The following is a 16,715-nucleotide window of genomic DNA, read 5'->3' on the forward strand; positions in this document are numbered from 1 at the left end:
CGGGAGATTATGGATGAGATATTCGCTAAGTGGAGACCACCCAAAGTTTACTTGTTTGCAACCTGCTCAAACGACAAATACAATATCTTCTGCACCAGGGAGGTTTGCACAGTAGAACTACCTGGGCAAGGCACTAGTGAAACCCTGGGAATCCAACTGGGTTTGTGTTCTTCCCCATTTGCTGCTGATTACTTTGCTGCCGAGGAAGTTTAAGCGTAGGTGGCAGCAATGTTGACTGCCCCAGAATGGCCATGGAGAAGCTGGTACCAGTCATGCTGGACATGCTTAGTCCTCTCTGGAAGATCCCCTGGAGGGACGATCTACTGACCCAATCGAGCAGCAGGATGTTTCACCCAAACACCAATCAACCTTCATGCCTGGATGTTGAGAGGTTGGCTTGCGACAGTTGGGAATCTTCCAGGAGAGGTACTTGGTGTGATGCTTTCTGCTAGACGACATTAAACAACGACCATATTTGCTTGTTAATGGCAGAGGTTTGTGAGTTGGTGCCAGGACAGCGCTAGACCCATTATCATGCTCCACTCGCACAGTTAGTTTTTACTCTAAGTCAGGCCTAAATCTTAATGCAGGCAATGGTTACTTGGCATCGCTTTGCATTATCAAGATGATTCATGAAAAAGGTGTTCTTTTTGTAAGGTGCCCAGGGTCCTTCAATTCTTGACAGGGCTTGTAAATTCCCTTCTTTCGAAAGCCTTTGAGCTCCTAGCATGTGACCAGATTAGTTTTGAACTTTTAATAGCAGTCTCTTTAAAACCTTGTATACATGCCTGTTAACCACCTCTTTAAAGATGCCTTTTGTGGTGGCCTTGACTTCAGTTGGGTCCTTCAGCCCTAAACATGCCTATCAAGTTCGCCAGATTTCTTACATTGTGGGAAGGACAATGTGACTTCGGGTCAAACTATCGATTTTATCTAAAGTAGTGAACATTTTATTTATCACAACAGTACCCTTACCGGTCTTGTTGCCGCTACCTCATCCTTCAAACATGGAAAAAAGCTGCACAGGCTGAACCCCATGAGGGCATTAAAATTGTACCTACCAGGAAAAAAGATATCACATATGAGTCTGTGGATAGGAATTAACGTGTCCACCAGAAAAAAAAATTACCAAAGCAAGTGATTTCTTTTTTCAAACGTTTGTGTTTTCTTACGTCCATTTGTCTCCCATGTTTTTTCGGTGCTTAAGAGATCTGATGCCTGACTGTATTTGCCCTAGTTTTCATAGTCTCAGTGGTTCCTAAAGTGCATTTGAAATATGTAAAATATTCACTGTTTTTATCCCTGCAGTTCAGTGAGTAACTGGTAAAGGTCGATTCATTTCCCCCATGTGATTTTTTATTTTTGAACTCCTTAATAAATCACTTAATGTCAAATTGGTGTATGTGAAAACATTTATCTGAAATAATTACTTTAAAATATTTGTTACCTTTTTTTTGGGGTTGGTATTCCTTTGCACTCTATGAAAGGTAGTTGGACTCCCTTCCTCTACCGGCCTACTCGTAAAACTTTTCATTACCCCTTTCACCCAACTCGTTTGTTTTTATGGATTGTAATTGAGACAGGTACTTTTCAGAAAGGTCTTTTAATAAAATACCCACATTCGGCACTTTCCCTAAGTTGATGTCTGTATGGTGTCGCAATAAAATTAACTGAGGCTGGCGCTGCTTTCCCATTCTAAGCCCTTTATTAGTGTGCACGACGCTACTTAGTGTCATGCAAAACAGTAACTCTTTATATTAAAAAAAGGGAGGCCACTCCTGACCAGGTAAAGAAAGCGATCTTCGCAACCATGTTGACAATGAGTCCTAAAATGTGACTGCGCCTTACCCCTTTGCTGTAGCGTAACCTCTACGGGGGCAGCCTCCCTGGATTCTTCTTACCATTTTAAATATTTCTGTTTTAATGGTGGAAATGATTGTCTTTGAAGTAGTCTGTGAAACGTACACTGCCATTAGGCTCTCTTTCTAGTTGAGAGTTGTATGCAAGCTTCAACACATCACTTGCCAGGTGCAGGTGCTGGTTTGCAAAGTTCACGTTCCTTGCCAAACAAAGAAAACAAACATAAAGTAGGTTAAGTACTTTCTGAAAGTGAAGCCATGCACTTTTAAAATCTTGCCTACGTTACTGGTTCTGCACCGTTTCCAGCTTTTGTTGAGGTCTGTCATTGCTCCTGTTTTTTCAATGACAAGTGGGTTCCCTTTCAGAGTCTAGAAGGTGGTACAGTACACCTACTGTTTGGTTGAAGATGCATTGTTTGTTTTTTTTTCTCTGCCCTGTGTGACAGGATTAGTAGTCATGTCAAGGGATGGTGACCCCTTGGCCTGTATGGGAGATCGAACAGGATGCAAACTAGGGACATTGGTATACCGGTGGGGAAAGGAGTCAGTTGGGAGGGCACCCGATCCTGTCCCTTTGTGCCTGTATGATTGATTATAGTTCCATTCTTGATCACCCCATACCTCTGTATGAAAATGCGAACATTAATTCTATTTTCAGAGTACTACATGTACCAGCATTCCTGCCAGGGTCCTCAACAGAGAAGTCCACTGGAGTCTCCAGGAAAAACTCTAGTCCGTGCTTCCCCACAGGCAACACAGAGGGGACTGCTATGTGACGCAGGACCCGCAATGAGCGTCGGCAAAAACTGCTGCATACCGCTCACCTACACTGACTCACCTGCAGAGCAGCTTCCTGCGGAACGCTGACGTTCGCACGAACTGGGACCGTTTTTTGGAAAGACCGCCATTGACAACAGCCAGTGGATATGCATGAGGAAAAGGGGTGGGGGCCTTAGCCCTCACAAGAATTTGCCTAATTGTGACACCTCCCAGGCAGGGAATGATCGATCCAGGGAACCAGTGGGTGAGCACCCGTGAGAGGAAGGGATAGATAAAACACACAGAAAGGTGTGCGTTTTGGTTGATGCTGTAGGGGGCAGACCAAGAGGAAGGATGATGTGTAGGAGCGTGAAGGCTGGTGAGAGAAGGTGGTACTGTGTTGGGTATGTGCATGCAAGTGGTGTGAGTGGTAGTAGGGAGTGAGTGAAAGGCTGAATGAGATGGTGAAAGGAGGATGACCTGATGGTGGTGGTAGTAGTAGTAGTCTGGAGGGGAGAGTAGGAGTGGAGTGGAGTGGAGTGGAGTGTGGGATGGGAGGAAGAAGAGAGGACATCGAAGGAAGAAGCAGAGAGACGGAGAGCAAGAAAGTGGAGACACAAGATGGTGCATGGAGTAGGAGTAAGGGGAGACGAAGGCCTTTAGGGAGAGGAAAATCTGAGCCAAGAAGGAGCAGTGTGGAGACCAAGTTGCCTGCAAGGCACAATCCTTAAACCACATCTTGTTGCAATTCGTGGATACGAACCCTGGATTTTTCACTGAGCGAAGCTAGATAGATGAGGCATTTACCTTTTGAGGCCACCATAGAAAGCTATACAGATTTTAGGTGCTGGTTTACCGATTACTGGGACCAATCTGGGGATTAAGGGAAGTCTCGGTTGGGATGGATTGGCCATCCGAAATGGCCTCTAAGCCCATTGGAAATAAAAAGTAAAACGATTAACCTCATTTGAGAGTTGCTTTGTTCTTCAGCAATCTGACACCTGGTACACATTTCTGTGACTTTTGCGCCTTCAAACAGAAATGAAGCCTACTTCATCTGCCCAGCCCGAGGCAAATCGGTTTATGGCATCCTACGTTGCCAAAGCGCATGGTTGCACAGTTATATCATGCAAATCATAAGTTAAAAAAAGGGCTAAAAAAAGGTAAAGTAATATACAATTGTATATTCAAGTACCCAATTGTTTTTTTTTTTTAAACGATGCTCAACTGTGGCTTGGGTGTGCAAAAGACCATTAAAGGAAGGATAAGCAGCAGGAGATAGGTAAGAGGGCACTAAAAGGGTCTACAGCGGTTCGATACTTTGTTCATAAGACTGAGTTTCAATTTCTCACTTTGAACATCTCTCTGCATGTACAGCAGAAGATGCAAATCCCTTTCTGGTCACACTTCTTCACATTGGAAGTCAATGCATCCTGATAAGTGTTGAATGACAAGAAGTGTAAAAAATAAAGCCTGTTCAGTTATTGTGCTGAAAGTGTTGGCCTGAGTAAGGCTGAAATAGCAGGGTTCTTCCTTGAGATACTCTCTCTGATTGAACATACAAAATATTGTCATTTTTTGGGGGTTACTCTGGAGGTTTAATTTTCTCTTCAAATTGAATCGTGCTGGTTCTATAATTGTGTTCTGTAATTTAAACAATGTTATTCATCTAGATTTGTTTCATAGTTTAAAGCGCTGAGCTAGCTACAGAAGTTTAATTTATTTTTCTTGCCCCTTCTAGCGGACGATGGCTCTCTCTTGGGAAAAATTGAGAAAGTACGTGTGCTACGGAATGATCGGCGAGAAGGTATAACTGTTTGTTTGGTGAAGGGTTCTTTTTAAAAAAAAAAAAAAAAATGCCTCGATTGTAGAGTAAACTTTATAGATCCTGCTATAGGTTGAATACAAAATTGTTTTTCTAATCTAACTTGTTTGTAAACCCTCATCTCTATATATGCTCTTTAGTAATAATAATTTGATTTATATCCACATACTAAGTACAGTACTCATTTTATTACAGTGTGCCAGCATAAAAAGCAGCCCCTTTGTCTTAATACAAGGGTACCTCCATCCTTTTCTTCCAAACTTCATTCTTTTTAGTTTTGGCAATTTGGTGATGCTGTTCACTGTCTATGAACCTAAACAATTTGGATGGGAAGTGAAGGTAGGAGAGTTTGGCTTTTTACTTACGGTCATCATTTATTCAATTTTGGGGCTTAAAACCCCGCCAGCCAAAATAAAGGCAGTGGAAACTTACTGAACAAAGGAACGGTGATCACAGTAACAAAGGTTTGACTGGTACCCCCCCATTCTGGTCTCTCGCTCCCACCAGGTACGGGTGTCCGGCCTCTGGCACTAAGTCCTAATGCTTAATGTTCCCTGAGGTTCCTCTAGTCCCCTTCTCAAGTGTTGTTGAGTCATGTGGTTCCCGGACCCAGGGCTGTTTCTAGGCAAGGATGAGCCCAGGGTGAAACACTAGAATGCCTCCTCCTTACCCCCAGATAAGGCATTTACCTTTTAGGCCATCATGGAAAGCTACACAGATTTTAAATAGATGGGGGTTACTGATCACTAGGACCAATCTGGGGATTGAGGGAAGTCTGGATTGGGATGGGATTGCCCATTCCTAGGTTAGAGAGGACGGCGGCCACTGGGACAAGCAGGTATGTCAAACATGCACTGCAATACCTCCTTGGTGCAGTTAATATGGTGTTGTAGGGTGAAATTGAAAGTGGAGATTGCCTGCCTTTGTGGCGCATCTGTAGTGACTATGACCATCACACTGCAAGTGTAGCTGTTGAGTCGTGCCTCTAACCTGTCCTGTAAATTAAGTTTTATTACCTCCAGTTTCTTTATCATAGCATCCTGGATTGAGTTACACCAGGCTTTCTTTGACTGGCCCTTCTCGAGCGTTATCCTAGAGGTTTTTCTAATTCCTTGAGGATTGTAACTAATTCCTTGGAGTCGTATTGCGCCTTTTTCTATTCTTGATTCAATGTTTATCGTTATTTTTCTTGCTTGCATCACTGCCATTTTATATTTTTTGGGCATCCATGCTATGTTACTTTGTACCCATCTGTGAGTGTTTCCATATATAAAAACTTTTCCTTTTGCATTTCCTGAGAATCTTCAGTTCAGGAGAGAACCACGTGTTCAATTTCTTTGGGGGCCACCATTTTAGTTTTAAGCGGGGCTAACAAATGCATTGCTTTATTCATTGCTGCTTGATAAGATTTAGTGAGTTGTTCAGAGGGGGTGCAAGTTGGGTAGGTCATTAAAGGTAAAATATAATCCTGCATATTTTCTGGCTTCACCTTCCTAATATTTCTTGAAGTAATCCATGTTTTGACCACAGCTACAGGCTTTATTTGTTTGGAAAAAAGTATAGAGCAGTGGATAAAAGAATGGTCAGACGATGGCCATGGCATAATCCTGAGGTTACTTAGTGCAATATTATGTGCAATCCAGCCCCGTTACCCTTTGTGTGGGTAGCTTCTTCAATGCATTGGGAAAAACCCAAGCTGGTTAACTTTTTCTCCAGCTGTATGGCCTATCCATCACTCTTATTTCCTTTCCACAGGTTAACATCTCCCATCAGCATACATTTTAAGGAGTGCTTAAGCAATGGAAGCATCAAATCACCCTTTTGAGTTATAAAATCAGCCATTGGTATTGGGGGCATATATATTAACATTTACTGTTATTGTGGCCTCAGTCCGTACCTTTATTAGTAGGGTATCGTAACCCTGTGGGCTAGTAAGGTTTCCCAGATATCCAGATTAGCTTTGTGTGAATGAAGGCCACACCGCCCCCAGTTTGGCTCTGCCTATTCCTTTATCGCATGGAGTAGTTACTAGGCATAGCCGGGCTCATGGAGGGGATGGCTGCCTCATGAAGCGATGTTTGTTATTGCACATATATCAACGGCATGTTCCATAATGTAATCGGCCATTTCTGTGGCATGTTTTGACTAGAGGTCTTGTGTTAAGTAATACGGTATTCAGTTTACTTTTTTTTCCAGCTTCATGCCTCGTGTCTCTAGGTGAACCCGAACTAAAAATCCCTAGTTTAACATTATCCACAAGTGGAGATACTAGCGGGATAGCCTTGTTACTTACCTGTGCTAAATCCTCGACCTGCATGCTAGTAGAGACAGAGGTGTTTAAGACTTTCTCCTCCAATGGGCTGTTCTGAACCGTAATGTTGTCCACGGGCTCCATACATGTTTGAATAAGGAGCAGTGCAGTGCTCAAATATTCCTCCCGAGTGACACGATGCAGCCCTGGTCATATAGGCAGAATTATCCAGTCCTGGTCCGCATGCTATCTCGAGCTGCCTCCAATGCTTCAAGTAGATGCATACTAAGAGGGGTCCAGGGACAATAGTACAAGAGCTTACCTCAATCAGACTAAGCTGCAAAATGGCAACACAAAACGGCATGGAATGGCAAAGACCTGCTTGGGTCCGTGCACGTGCATGCTGTTGTGCTTGTTGGCAAACAAAAGAACTGGAAAACTACAATTCTGCTGTGAGTTGTAGTTCACCAGGCAAAGCCTAAATCTGGACGTGCATGGACGATCCTGGCAACAAGTGGATACTTTTTAAAAAGTAGTTTTGTGCTTAAACAATTAAAATTCAAATCTCCCTACTTCAACAAATAAATACACATAGAAGTTGCTCCAGTGGGTCAAATACAGTTGCATAATATAAATACTCATACGTCCCGTCCCCTTTCCTCCATCCTTATGGGCGTACCACAACATGGACAGTACCGAAAACTTTAGCAGTGAAAACATTGAGCTTTCCCTTTAAATTTAGTATAGCGCGTGTGGGGCGCTGCCTTGGGTGTGGAAACGCCCTGCTTAGGCCCCGCCCTCCGGTGCCTCACCGTAGTTCCTTTTTTTGCACGAACAGTGTCAGACCTGGCAGCCAGCGCAGAGACTCTTTAAGCTTTCTCCCCGTTTGTTTTTTTATTCCTGATTTCACTTTCCTTCGGTGCCTCGCCTCCCCTGGCGCATGTAGTCCGCAGGATGCTTCAACAGATGTGCCTCATGTGACCACTCGTTCCTGGCCTCAGACCCCCCCCCCCCATGCACTCTGTCTTGAGTGTTTGGGGCCCGACTACAGCTGGGACTCATGTTCGGCCTGCAGCGCTGCCGGTCACAGGGCATTGAAGAATAGTTTGTCATGTTGGAGTGGGATTTTCCACACTTCTCCGCCCCACCTTAAGGACTTTGTCTTCAGGATCTCTCGTCAAGACAAGCTAGACCCTCTGTTCAGCACAACGCCACCGTGCAGCGACTCCTTCCTTGGGGTTCCCACGGATCGGGGTTTCTCAGATTCATGTTCTGGCAGGCCTGAGGCCTCTAAGACTATCAGCGCCTAAGCCAAGGGGCTCAGCTGCTCGACCAGGCTCTCCTCGGATGGGCGGACACGTTAGTCTTCTACCACATGGGGTAAAGGATCGTCGATTGCCACCTCAGTCTGTCATCGGCTAGATCCAGTATGGCTGCCAGCAAAGGTGCCGAGGGTGACCAGCCTACTGGAGCTCGCTCTGAGGTCATGAGTCAGGGTGTTACGACTACCGGCCGTCCCGGTTGAGGGCTCAACGCCTACCAGAGTGTTCTCGGAGGTCGACGCTTCTGCTTCGGGTGCAAGACCCAAGCTGTATCACAAATCGCCAAGGAGTCGGGTGTGCTAGAAGAGGGGAAACGCACCATTATCCAGTCTGGCATCCCCCTCCAGAAGTATGTCCTGCAGGTGGCACGAAAGGTCGGAGAGAAGCCCATGGCCAACGCCCAGGTGAACAAGAAGTTGGACAGCAGGTTTTGGCTGACAGACGGGGAACCAATCCTCCTTGCCTCCCACCCACAGCCACATTCCTCTGTGGTGGCTGCGGCCTCATATTCTAAGCCATCATCTTCCTCCACCAGTAGCACCTCTAGTTGGCTCTCCAAGGAAAGGAGGAAAAGTCTTAGTCTTTGGGAAAGCACTGTTACTTCATCTCAGAACTGCATCTGCGGCAAGCCAACACGGACGCCCTCTTGGCTGCCGCTAACCAGAAGCTGTGGCGGTAGCTCAGGGAATTTCTGCCCGACTTCCCTTCGGACATGTGACCCTTCTTCAAGACCTGTCTGGCAGATGACCGGGCCATTGCGCCAGAACTCATGGAGTCTTCGATCTCCCACTTTGACACAGCCAGCAGAAGGTTGTGCCTTGGGTCGAGAAGGATGGCATGGATGCACACCACCATTTCATCTTGCGTGCAAGAGCGGATCCTTGATCTGCCCTTTGAGGGCGTGGACTTTTTAAATTAATCTACCGATGATGAGTTGACAAAGAAGAAAACCGCCACTCAAACCGCCAAGTCCTTGGCCATCCTGAGAAAACCAGGTCAGAAATCCTTCCTCCAGTCCGAGGGAAGGGCCGTGATCAAGCCTGTGCTTTCGATGGCTTAAAGGGGTTCCGGGACCGTGGTACACAGATGCCTGGCGGGTTGCACAGCGACAACGGCAAGAAGCTTCAGAGGACGTTGCGCTGGTTTTTCTGCTCCCTCCTCCTCTGCCCCCTGCTTCCGATGCCAAGAAACAGTGACGTGAAGTTTGGGGAACACAGCTCGCTTGTTGGGGGGGGGGGGCGCATTTGGCTCTGTTCCAGGACACCTGGAAGCGTCTTTTCAGCAACCTGTGGATCCTGTCGTTGGTCTCCACAGGCTTCAGTCTTCCTCTTCCTTTGCATGTACCATCCTCACCTCCTCCTTTGTCAGATCTGGTCCCCGGCTCTTTTATGGGAAGTCCTTTTGCTCTTGGAGATGCAGGCGATGGAACCGGTTCCTCTTGTAGGCAGGGGCTTCCGTTAATATTCCAGGATTTTTACAGTACACAAGAACAATCGGACTGGCCTCAGGATAGTTCTTGACCTGTCAGTTCTAAATCTGTCTTTACAGTTGGAACGCTTCAAGATGATTACTTCCGCGCACTAGGGGTGTCACGGTATTAGTTTTATGACGGTACAATAACCTTCTTGCCAAATGACGGTATAGCAGGTGGAGCTAACTAATCTTAACAAATATTTTCTAAAAGGTCATAAATTGTCAGATTTATCATCACAAACAAAACTAGGCACCCAGGGCCAGAATTGGGCTTTTCAACATACTTTCCACTGAAATGCCACCACTTGCTTCCACCAAACACACGTGTGGAGAGGAGGGGAGTGGGGGGGGGGAGCTCTGCTGCGACTGGAAAAGCAAACTGAATAGCTTTTCTTAAGTGGTCATTTAGGCTTTTAGCTCCCCCACTGGCTACTGGTGAAGATTAACATGTTGCCATCTTGATAACCTGCATGCCACAGATCAATGGAGGCTGATGGTAGTATACGCCTGTGCACATACACACGTACACGCGCTCTCTTTACGTTACAGCCTTTAGTTTACTTGCTGGCGAAAAGGTGTTCAGTAATCACGGACATGTTACCCTTTGGTATGGCAGCAGGGAATACCCACAGAGACTACAGAGACTAATTATATGTAAAATCAATGATAGAATCAGGGAAATCCCCCATTGTCATATGTTTAGAAAACATTATCCATTATAAATATATAAACCCCAAAGCCGCCAACCCAAAGTAAACCCTCTTCCTTCTTGGCACTGTATTTATTCTTCATATTGCTAACATATTGATTTTGTGACCGGCACGTGTGGTTTATGGAATGGCATTAAAAACTGCTCTAACTGAAAATACTTGGCAGACGGCACATCCAACAGTGCAAGACCAAGACTGCGCAGCACTTGCTTACTGCAGCCTTTCCAAATTAGATTGAAAAGCACACTTAACGGTATGAACAGTATATCGGTATAAACAATGTGACGGTTATTATTGTTCAATTAAGTGGTTCACGGTATCTTTAACGGTATACCGTAATACCGTTACATCCCTACCGCGCACATAGCAGAGTCTGTGTGCAGGTGACTGGATATGTTCCCTGGACCTCAAGGATGCGTACCTGCATGTACCCATCTATCAGCCGCATCAGACGTTTCTGCGGTTCATGATTGTCGTACCACTTTCAGTACAAGGTGCTGCCCTTTGGGCTGAATTAAGCCCCTCGTGTCTTCACGAAGTTGATGAACGCAGTGGCAGCCCTTCTCTGCTTGTAGAACCATAATTTGCTGGTGAGGGCAGGGTCACTCGAAGGGGTGGTGCACTCCTGCAAGAGTGACGGATATCCTTCATTAGCTGGGGTTTTCCCGCAGATGAAATCGCAATTATGCCCATCTCTGGTCTTCCTAGGGGTGCGTTAAAACACTATTGTGCAGCAGGTGCTCCCCACACAAGGCGATGGGACACTTTCTGGCCAACTCGACCACGTCAACATGGTGGTTCCAGCACATCCTGATGGCCTCCTGCGTGCTCACTGTACAGCACGCTCTCCTCAAGATGATGCGCCTTCAGCGCCACCTGGCAGCCAATTGGGGAACAGGAGACTGGTTCTCAGTGGGACAGGATCCCAATACCACAGCTACTGTTGTCCGATCTTCACTGGAGGCTGATGGAGGGCAATGTCTCAGTGGGAGCCCCCTTCACCCTTCCGGAGCCTACCCTTGTGTTGACGATGGACTCTTCCCTCTCAAGTTTGGGGGGCTACTTTTGAGGGAGATGCAATTCATGCATCATGGTCCAGGACGGAAGCCCTCTTGCATATCAACTTTCTCCAGCTGAGGGCAGTGAACCTGGCCCTCGGGGCGTTCTTGCCCCTCAACAGGGACAGGTCTGTTTTTGTTAAGGAAGGACAATTCAACTACGATTTTTACCTGAAAAAGCAGGGTGGCACCCGTCCTCCCCCCTGCACCTTTGCATGGAGGCAGTTTCAATCTGGGAATGGGCCCTGGCTGAGGGGGATTTGGATTTCAACAGTCCACCTCCTGGGGGAATGCAATGCAGAAGCTAACCAGTTGTTGCTTTGGGTACAACACCTACAAATGGGAGTTGCACAACTACTCCTTGTTGCCCTTGTTCCAGCGTTGGGAGGCGGGGGGGAGAAGGCTGCGGACCTGAACTTGTTCATGTCCCCGGAATTCCCTGGAATGCCTAGTGCCTCCAGTTTGCTTCATGGGCAGGTCGGCGTTGGAGGTCACTGGGAGATACCTTCCAGATCTGTTGACACGGCTGCAGGTGTTATGCGTTCCCACCCACTCATTTGCTCCAACTGACACTCTGTAAGTTTCCAGGCCTACGTAGGTTGTGGCCTCATTCTGGTTGCCCCCCACTGGCATTCGGATCTGCTGCAGTTGTGCTCCCAGTGTCCAGTCTATCTTCCGAGCCCCACCAGGGTTGTTACGCACACCTGGTTCCCACGGGGGCGTCGACCGGAACTGGGCCGCTCTTATTTCCACCAGCGTGACGTGTAGCGCCGAGATGACTGACTGGACTGGCCCGCTCAGCCTAGTTTGTCTGGCTTGCAAGAATATTCTTCTGCAAAGGAGAAGAGGAATTAACCACCCGTGGAATTGAGTGTCAACCCACCTTCCCCACTCCCGTTGTCTTCCCACAGATCACTCTTGATGTCCTCTCCTTAGTCTCACCTGATGGTTTGGAAGGATGAGCTCTCCATCCTGCGTCGACCGCAGGGGCGCGTTGATGACCAGTTACTTCACTGGCGTAGAGGAATTGGCGAGTTCCAGTATTGACTCTAAAGTCCAATTGTTCATAAGAGTTCAAATGTCTGCTCTTCACTCTGTCCGATTCCTTGCAGGTTTCCGATTAATCCACTCGGAAGATTTCCAAATGGCACTCGGTAAGATTCAGGTAAGTCTATTGTGGTTTTCTCCTTAGGGGCCGGGGTACGGCGATGAAGCAGAGTTGACTGTGCCGACCCGAGATGAGGTGAGACCCCCGTGGTAAATCGGGTAAGTTTTGTGGAGGAGCTTTTATAGCCTTAGAGAGTTCCCTTGCTCACCTTGCTGTCTTTGTCTCCTTAGGTGTCGGAGGGCGGCCGCGAGATGGAGAGAGCGTGATCGAATGCTGAAGTACCGCCAAGCAGGTTAGTTCAGCGCGGCGCCGTAGGAATGCGAACCGATGCTTCAAAGACTTCTGTCTTTCAGTTCCGTGGCGAAATGGATCAGGATTCAGGTAAGGATTAAAGTTAAAACTCCTGTTCTAACCTTTATCCTTCTTGTCTTCTTGTTTCAGGAGTCCCAGGACTGAAGCGGGCGTGGCTGAAGACTGGAGCTGCTGAAAACACGGTCAGCGTTACGCTGCAGCAAGCAGAATAACGCCAAGCACGTGTGGCTGTCCGGGCGTGGTTTAAATAGCCTTGGAAGAAGATCCAGGTAAGTACTCTTCCACAGCCCCACCCAAGTAACAAAATAGTCCCTTCAGTAAAATAGTCCCTCCTAAGCCTCATTTGGCTTGAGTCTTCATGCAGCATGATCTGCCTCAGGTGAGTATGCAGCATGGTCTGCTTCAGGTAAGTTATCAATAATGAGCATGGCGCCATAGGAGCCAGGTCTGTACCCAAACAGCCCCTAACTGGGGCTTTTGGGCATGCTCGAAGTGGCATGATGCTTGCTTCCGGGGCTGCTGGGCCTGGTCTGGTCTTCCTGGGGCAGGCATCTTGACAGGGTCTGGCAGTAGAGCACCCACATCTGGCCAAACTGGCATGACGGCCTGCTTCCTGATCAGCCGAGGCTTCAGCAAGCTCAATTTTCAGATGACAACTGGGACATCATTAAGGAGGCTTTTGACTCGTTCCCAATATAAGGGCAAATGGACTATCTTCTGCCATTGGGCTCAGACAAGGGTCTGGACCCAGTCACCTGCCCTCTGGAGGACATACAGGCTTTTTCAGTACACCTTGCTTGTTCTGGAGTTTGAGTGGATACTTGCCGCACTTCTTTGGCAGCCATCGGGGCTTAGGAAAATTCCCCTGAGCATTTGTTTTCGGCAGCCATCCCGGTGGTAAAGGCCCACCTTAAAGGGTTGTCTTAAGCTTTTTCCTCTGGTGCATAGGCCGCATCCGGTCTAGGACCTCAGTGTGGTTCTTGCAGCTTTGCAATGCAAGCCTTTTGAGCCGATGGCCTCTGAACATCCGCTTGGTGATGCTAAAGACTGTTTTGTTGGTGTATCTCACCTCTGCACGCAGGATAAGTGAGCTGCAGGCGGTGTCTTCATGTTACCCCTTGACCATGTTTCACAAAGACAAGGTCATTGTGCGCACTCAACCAAACTTCTCGGCTTCAGGATCCCGGGAAACTTGGAAAAGAAAACCTCAGCATTTATAAATGCAACAGAGTTGTGTTTGTTTGCAGTGCCTTCAGCTTTGAGTCTCCCGGGCTTCCCCGGTCTGGGGAGCCGAGGAGACTGAAAGCGAAAGCCGCTGTAGTCATAAATGCAACGTTGTATTTGTAAATGCAGTGGTTTTCTTTTCTAAGTTTCCCGGGCTACACAGCACAGGTGCTAAATATATATTCAGTGTTAAGAAAAAAAATAAGCACTTACCTGCATGTAGCCTTCTGCCTGCATTCTCTATCTGGCAATAGTGAAGCAAAAGCCGCCCAGTGGTAGCTTTTGTTTATTACAGCTGGCTGGCTTTTAGTTCATTAGTGCCGCAAGGGCAGAGCTTAACAGAAGCACAGGAGGTTCATCCATTTCACAAAATGGATGCCTCCTAGTGCTTGAAATGTGACTTTGAGCCTCATTTGCTCAAGTTTACATAGGACCTTTCTTAAAAAATAATTATATGCATATATATTTTTGATCATGGCCCATCTTTTGAGCTATTAAAATTTTAGTGAACTATCCGGTTAACAGTAGCAAGTAGACATGGAACACAATATTAAACATGGATTTTCATTCGCTTATATTGCTACAATTATATAAATAAAGGGACCTCTCCTAGATTGTTCTGCAGTAAAAGCATCTCTTGCTACGGTTTGATTCATTGTTCCAACCATTAGAAGCAGCAAATGGTAATGCAATCAAGCTGAACAAGTCTTGAGTACGTTTGCAATTTTAGGCTATATAAAGCTGCCCATAACGCCCAGAAGAAAACATTTTCACTGTACACAAGGCAACATTTTTGGCTTTGATAATGTTTTTCTACCTGTGGGCAGTCTTGCTTTTCATGTAAATGGCACACGTACAGGATATTGTACCACCGAACAATGAGGGAGATGAATGTAGCAGGATAACCGACAATCTTCTAAACTTTATCTGCTAAAGCCACCATTTGTTTCCATCTCCTGGTCGTCTTTTTTCCTAAAACCTGAAGAGCAGTTATTTTTTCGTCTCCCCCCCCCCCGTAAACTGTATAGGTGACCATATGCACAGGTCATCATGACCCCGATTTGCAATGGGCTTTCATTGGTAAATCAGTGTATTCTGAGATCTGGAGTTTTGTTTGTTTAATTGGATTACTATATCAGAAAACATGTTTTTTTTATTTTTTTTAAAAGCAACTCAAGGTTTCGATAAGTGATGCCTCAACAACCCTTATTTGATCGCCTTAAAACAATGCAAACAAGATCATTAGCCTAGTCTTTCTTCAGTATCAAAAATTGATACTGCACATATCATTCCTTAGTTTGGCCCATTACTTCTATCTTCACACCCAAACCTCTTCTATTCCATGCAGTGGATGGCCCCTTACTTTAATCCAGAATTAAAAAATAAATGCCATTTTAGCCCTCTCTCCGCACCCAAACCTGCATTCTGGTAGACCAGTGTTTCTGGTGAAATTGTCACTTTGCTCCAGATGTTTAGTATCACAAAGGCATGCTTCGTTTTTGGGAGATGTGAGCCATCTCAAAATGAAGAGGAGCCTAGTTGGACATTTACCTGCCTCATGGTTGAGGGGAGATGGATTGCTATGGGCATGGCAGGCTTCTGTCTTCGACCACTGTCGGTTGTTGCTGTTGTCCGTCGCTGAAGCTGCCTCTTAAGTATCACCAAAAACTATTTTGCTAGACATGGTGAGCTTCAACTGGCTGTCCTGCAGTTGCACCTCCTAACTGCTCTCGGGCCATCACCCACCTCTATAAATAGTCCTGCCACAACCTAGGTGTGGGCTGTTTGATTCTGTACCCCATGACTATTGCCCTTAGCAGTCTTTGGGAGTGGGTGAGGCATTGTATGTAGCTGTCTGAGAGATGTATGGTGGGGGTCCATAAAAAACTTATGTGCACTGCCTCTCTAAACTGATCGTACCCTTAAGGCCAGACTCGTCGAATATGGAAAGATGCCTGCTAAAGACCAAGGCAATTTTGTAATCTTGCTCCTACTGGACCCATCAGCAGCGTTCCACCTTGTGGACCACCAAATCTTGACTGAACATCCGTCCTCCGCAGCAGCATTATCTCCATATGCTGCCAGTTGGATCCAGTCCTTTCTGACAAATGAAACAAGTCTTCGCACCCACCAGCAGCAGCTCAGCCAGTAGCCATCCACTGTGGAGTACCCCAAGGCTCTCATTTCACCCACGCTTTGTAATATTTTTACTAAGCTCCTCTTTGATCGTCTTGACAACCTGGGTGTCACCTACACTAATTATGCGGATGACACTCAGGTCCTCATCACTCACTGGTTGCTATGAGAGAGCTTCTGAAAAGATTAATGAAATCTACCTTGAAATTCAGGCCTGGATGGCCACACACAACCTCTGCTTAAATGATGACAAGAGTGAGCTCCTGATCGTCGGCACCCAAGCCCGTCTTAACAAACTCGACCACTGGTACATATCCTTTAACATTGATGGCAATATCCTCAAAGTTGCCAAAGAGGTTAAACCCCTTGGCGTTTACTTAGATTCCACCCTCTCATTGAAAAACAAGTAGATTCCACAGCCTCCACCACCGCATACACTAACAAATTAATCAACAGCTACAAACCTTTTCTGTCCATGAACAGTTGCCTCACGTTAGCCAGAGCCTTGATCTTGTCAAAATTGGATTATTGTAACACTATTTTTAGGATCTTCGGAGCACAACTTGAACAGGCTACAAGTGCTCCAGAACAATGCGTTGCGCTGTGCCTTGAACCTACCGTGCTCCAGCCATATCCCAACCTTCAGTCGTGACTCACGGGTTACCAGTACACAACAGA

General features: G+C 46.4%; 1 protein-coding gene across 2 annotated transcripts in view; it reads left to right on the forward strand.

Annotated features, from left to right (window-relative positions):
• The window catches only part of GALNT2 (polypeptide N-acetylgalactosaminyltransferase 2), a 762,087-nt gene that overhangs the window by 433,665 nt on the left and 311,707 nt on the right, over window positions 1-16,715 (forward strand). For both annotated transcript variants that reach the window (XM_069606912.1, XM_069606911.1), the window contains one exon: window positions 4,360-4,425. In XM_069606912.1, the coding sequence (XP_069463013.1) occupies window positions 4,360-4,425 (66 nt within the window). The remainder of the gene's footprint in view (window positions 1-4,359; window positions 4,426-16,715) is intronic.

This window comes from Ambystoma mexicanum, chromosome 4p, assembly GCF_040938575.1.
Source record: "Ambystoma mexicanum isolate Mex_15411 chromosome 4p, UKY_AmexF1_1, whole genome shotgun sequence".
NCBI lineage: Eukaryota > Metazoa > Chordata > Amphibia > Caudata > Ambystomatidae > Ambystoma > Ambystoma mexicanum.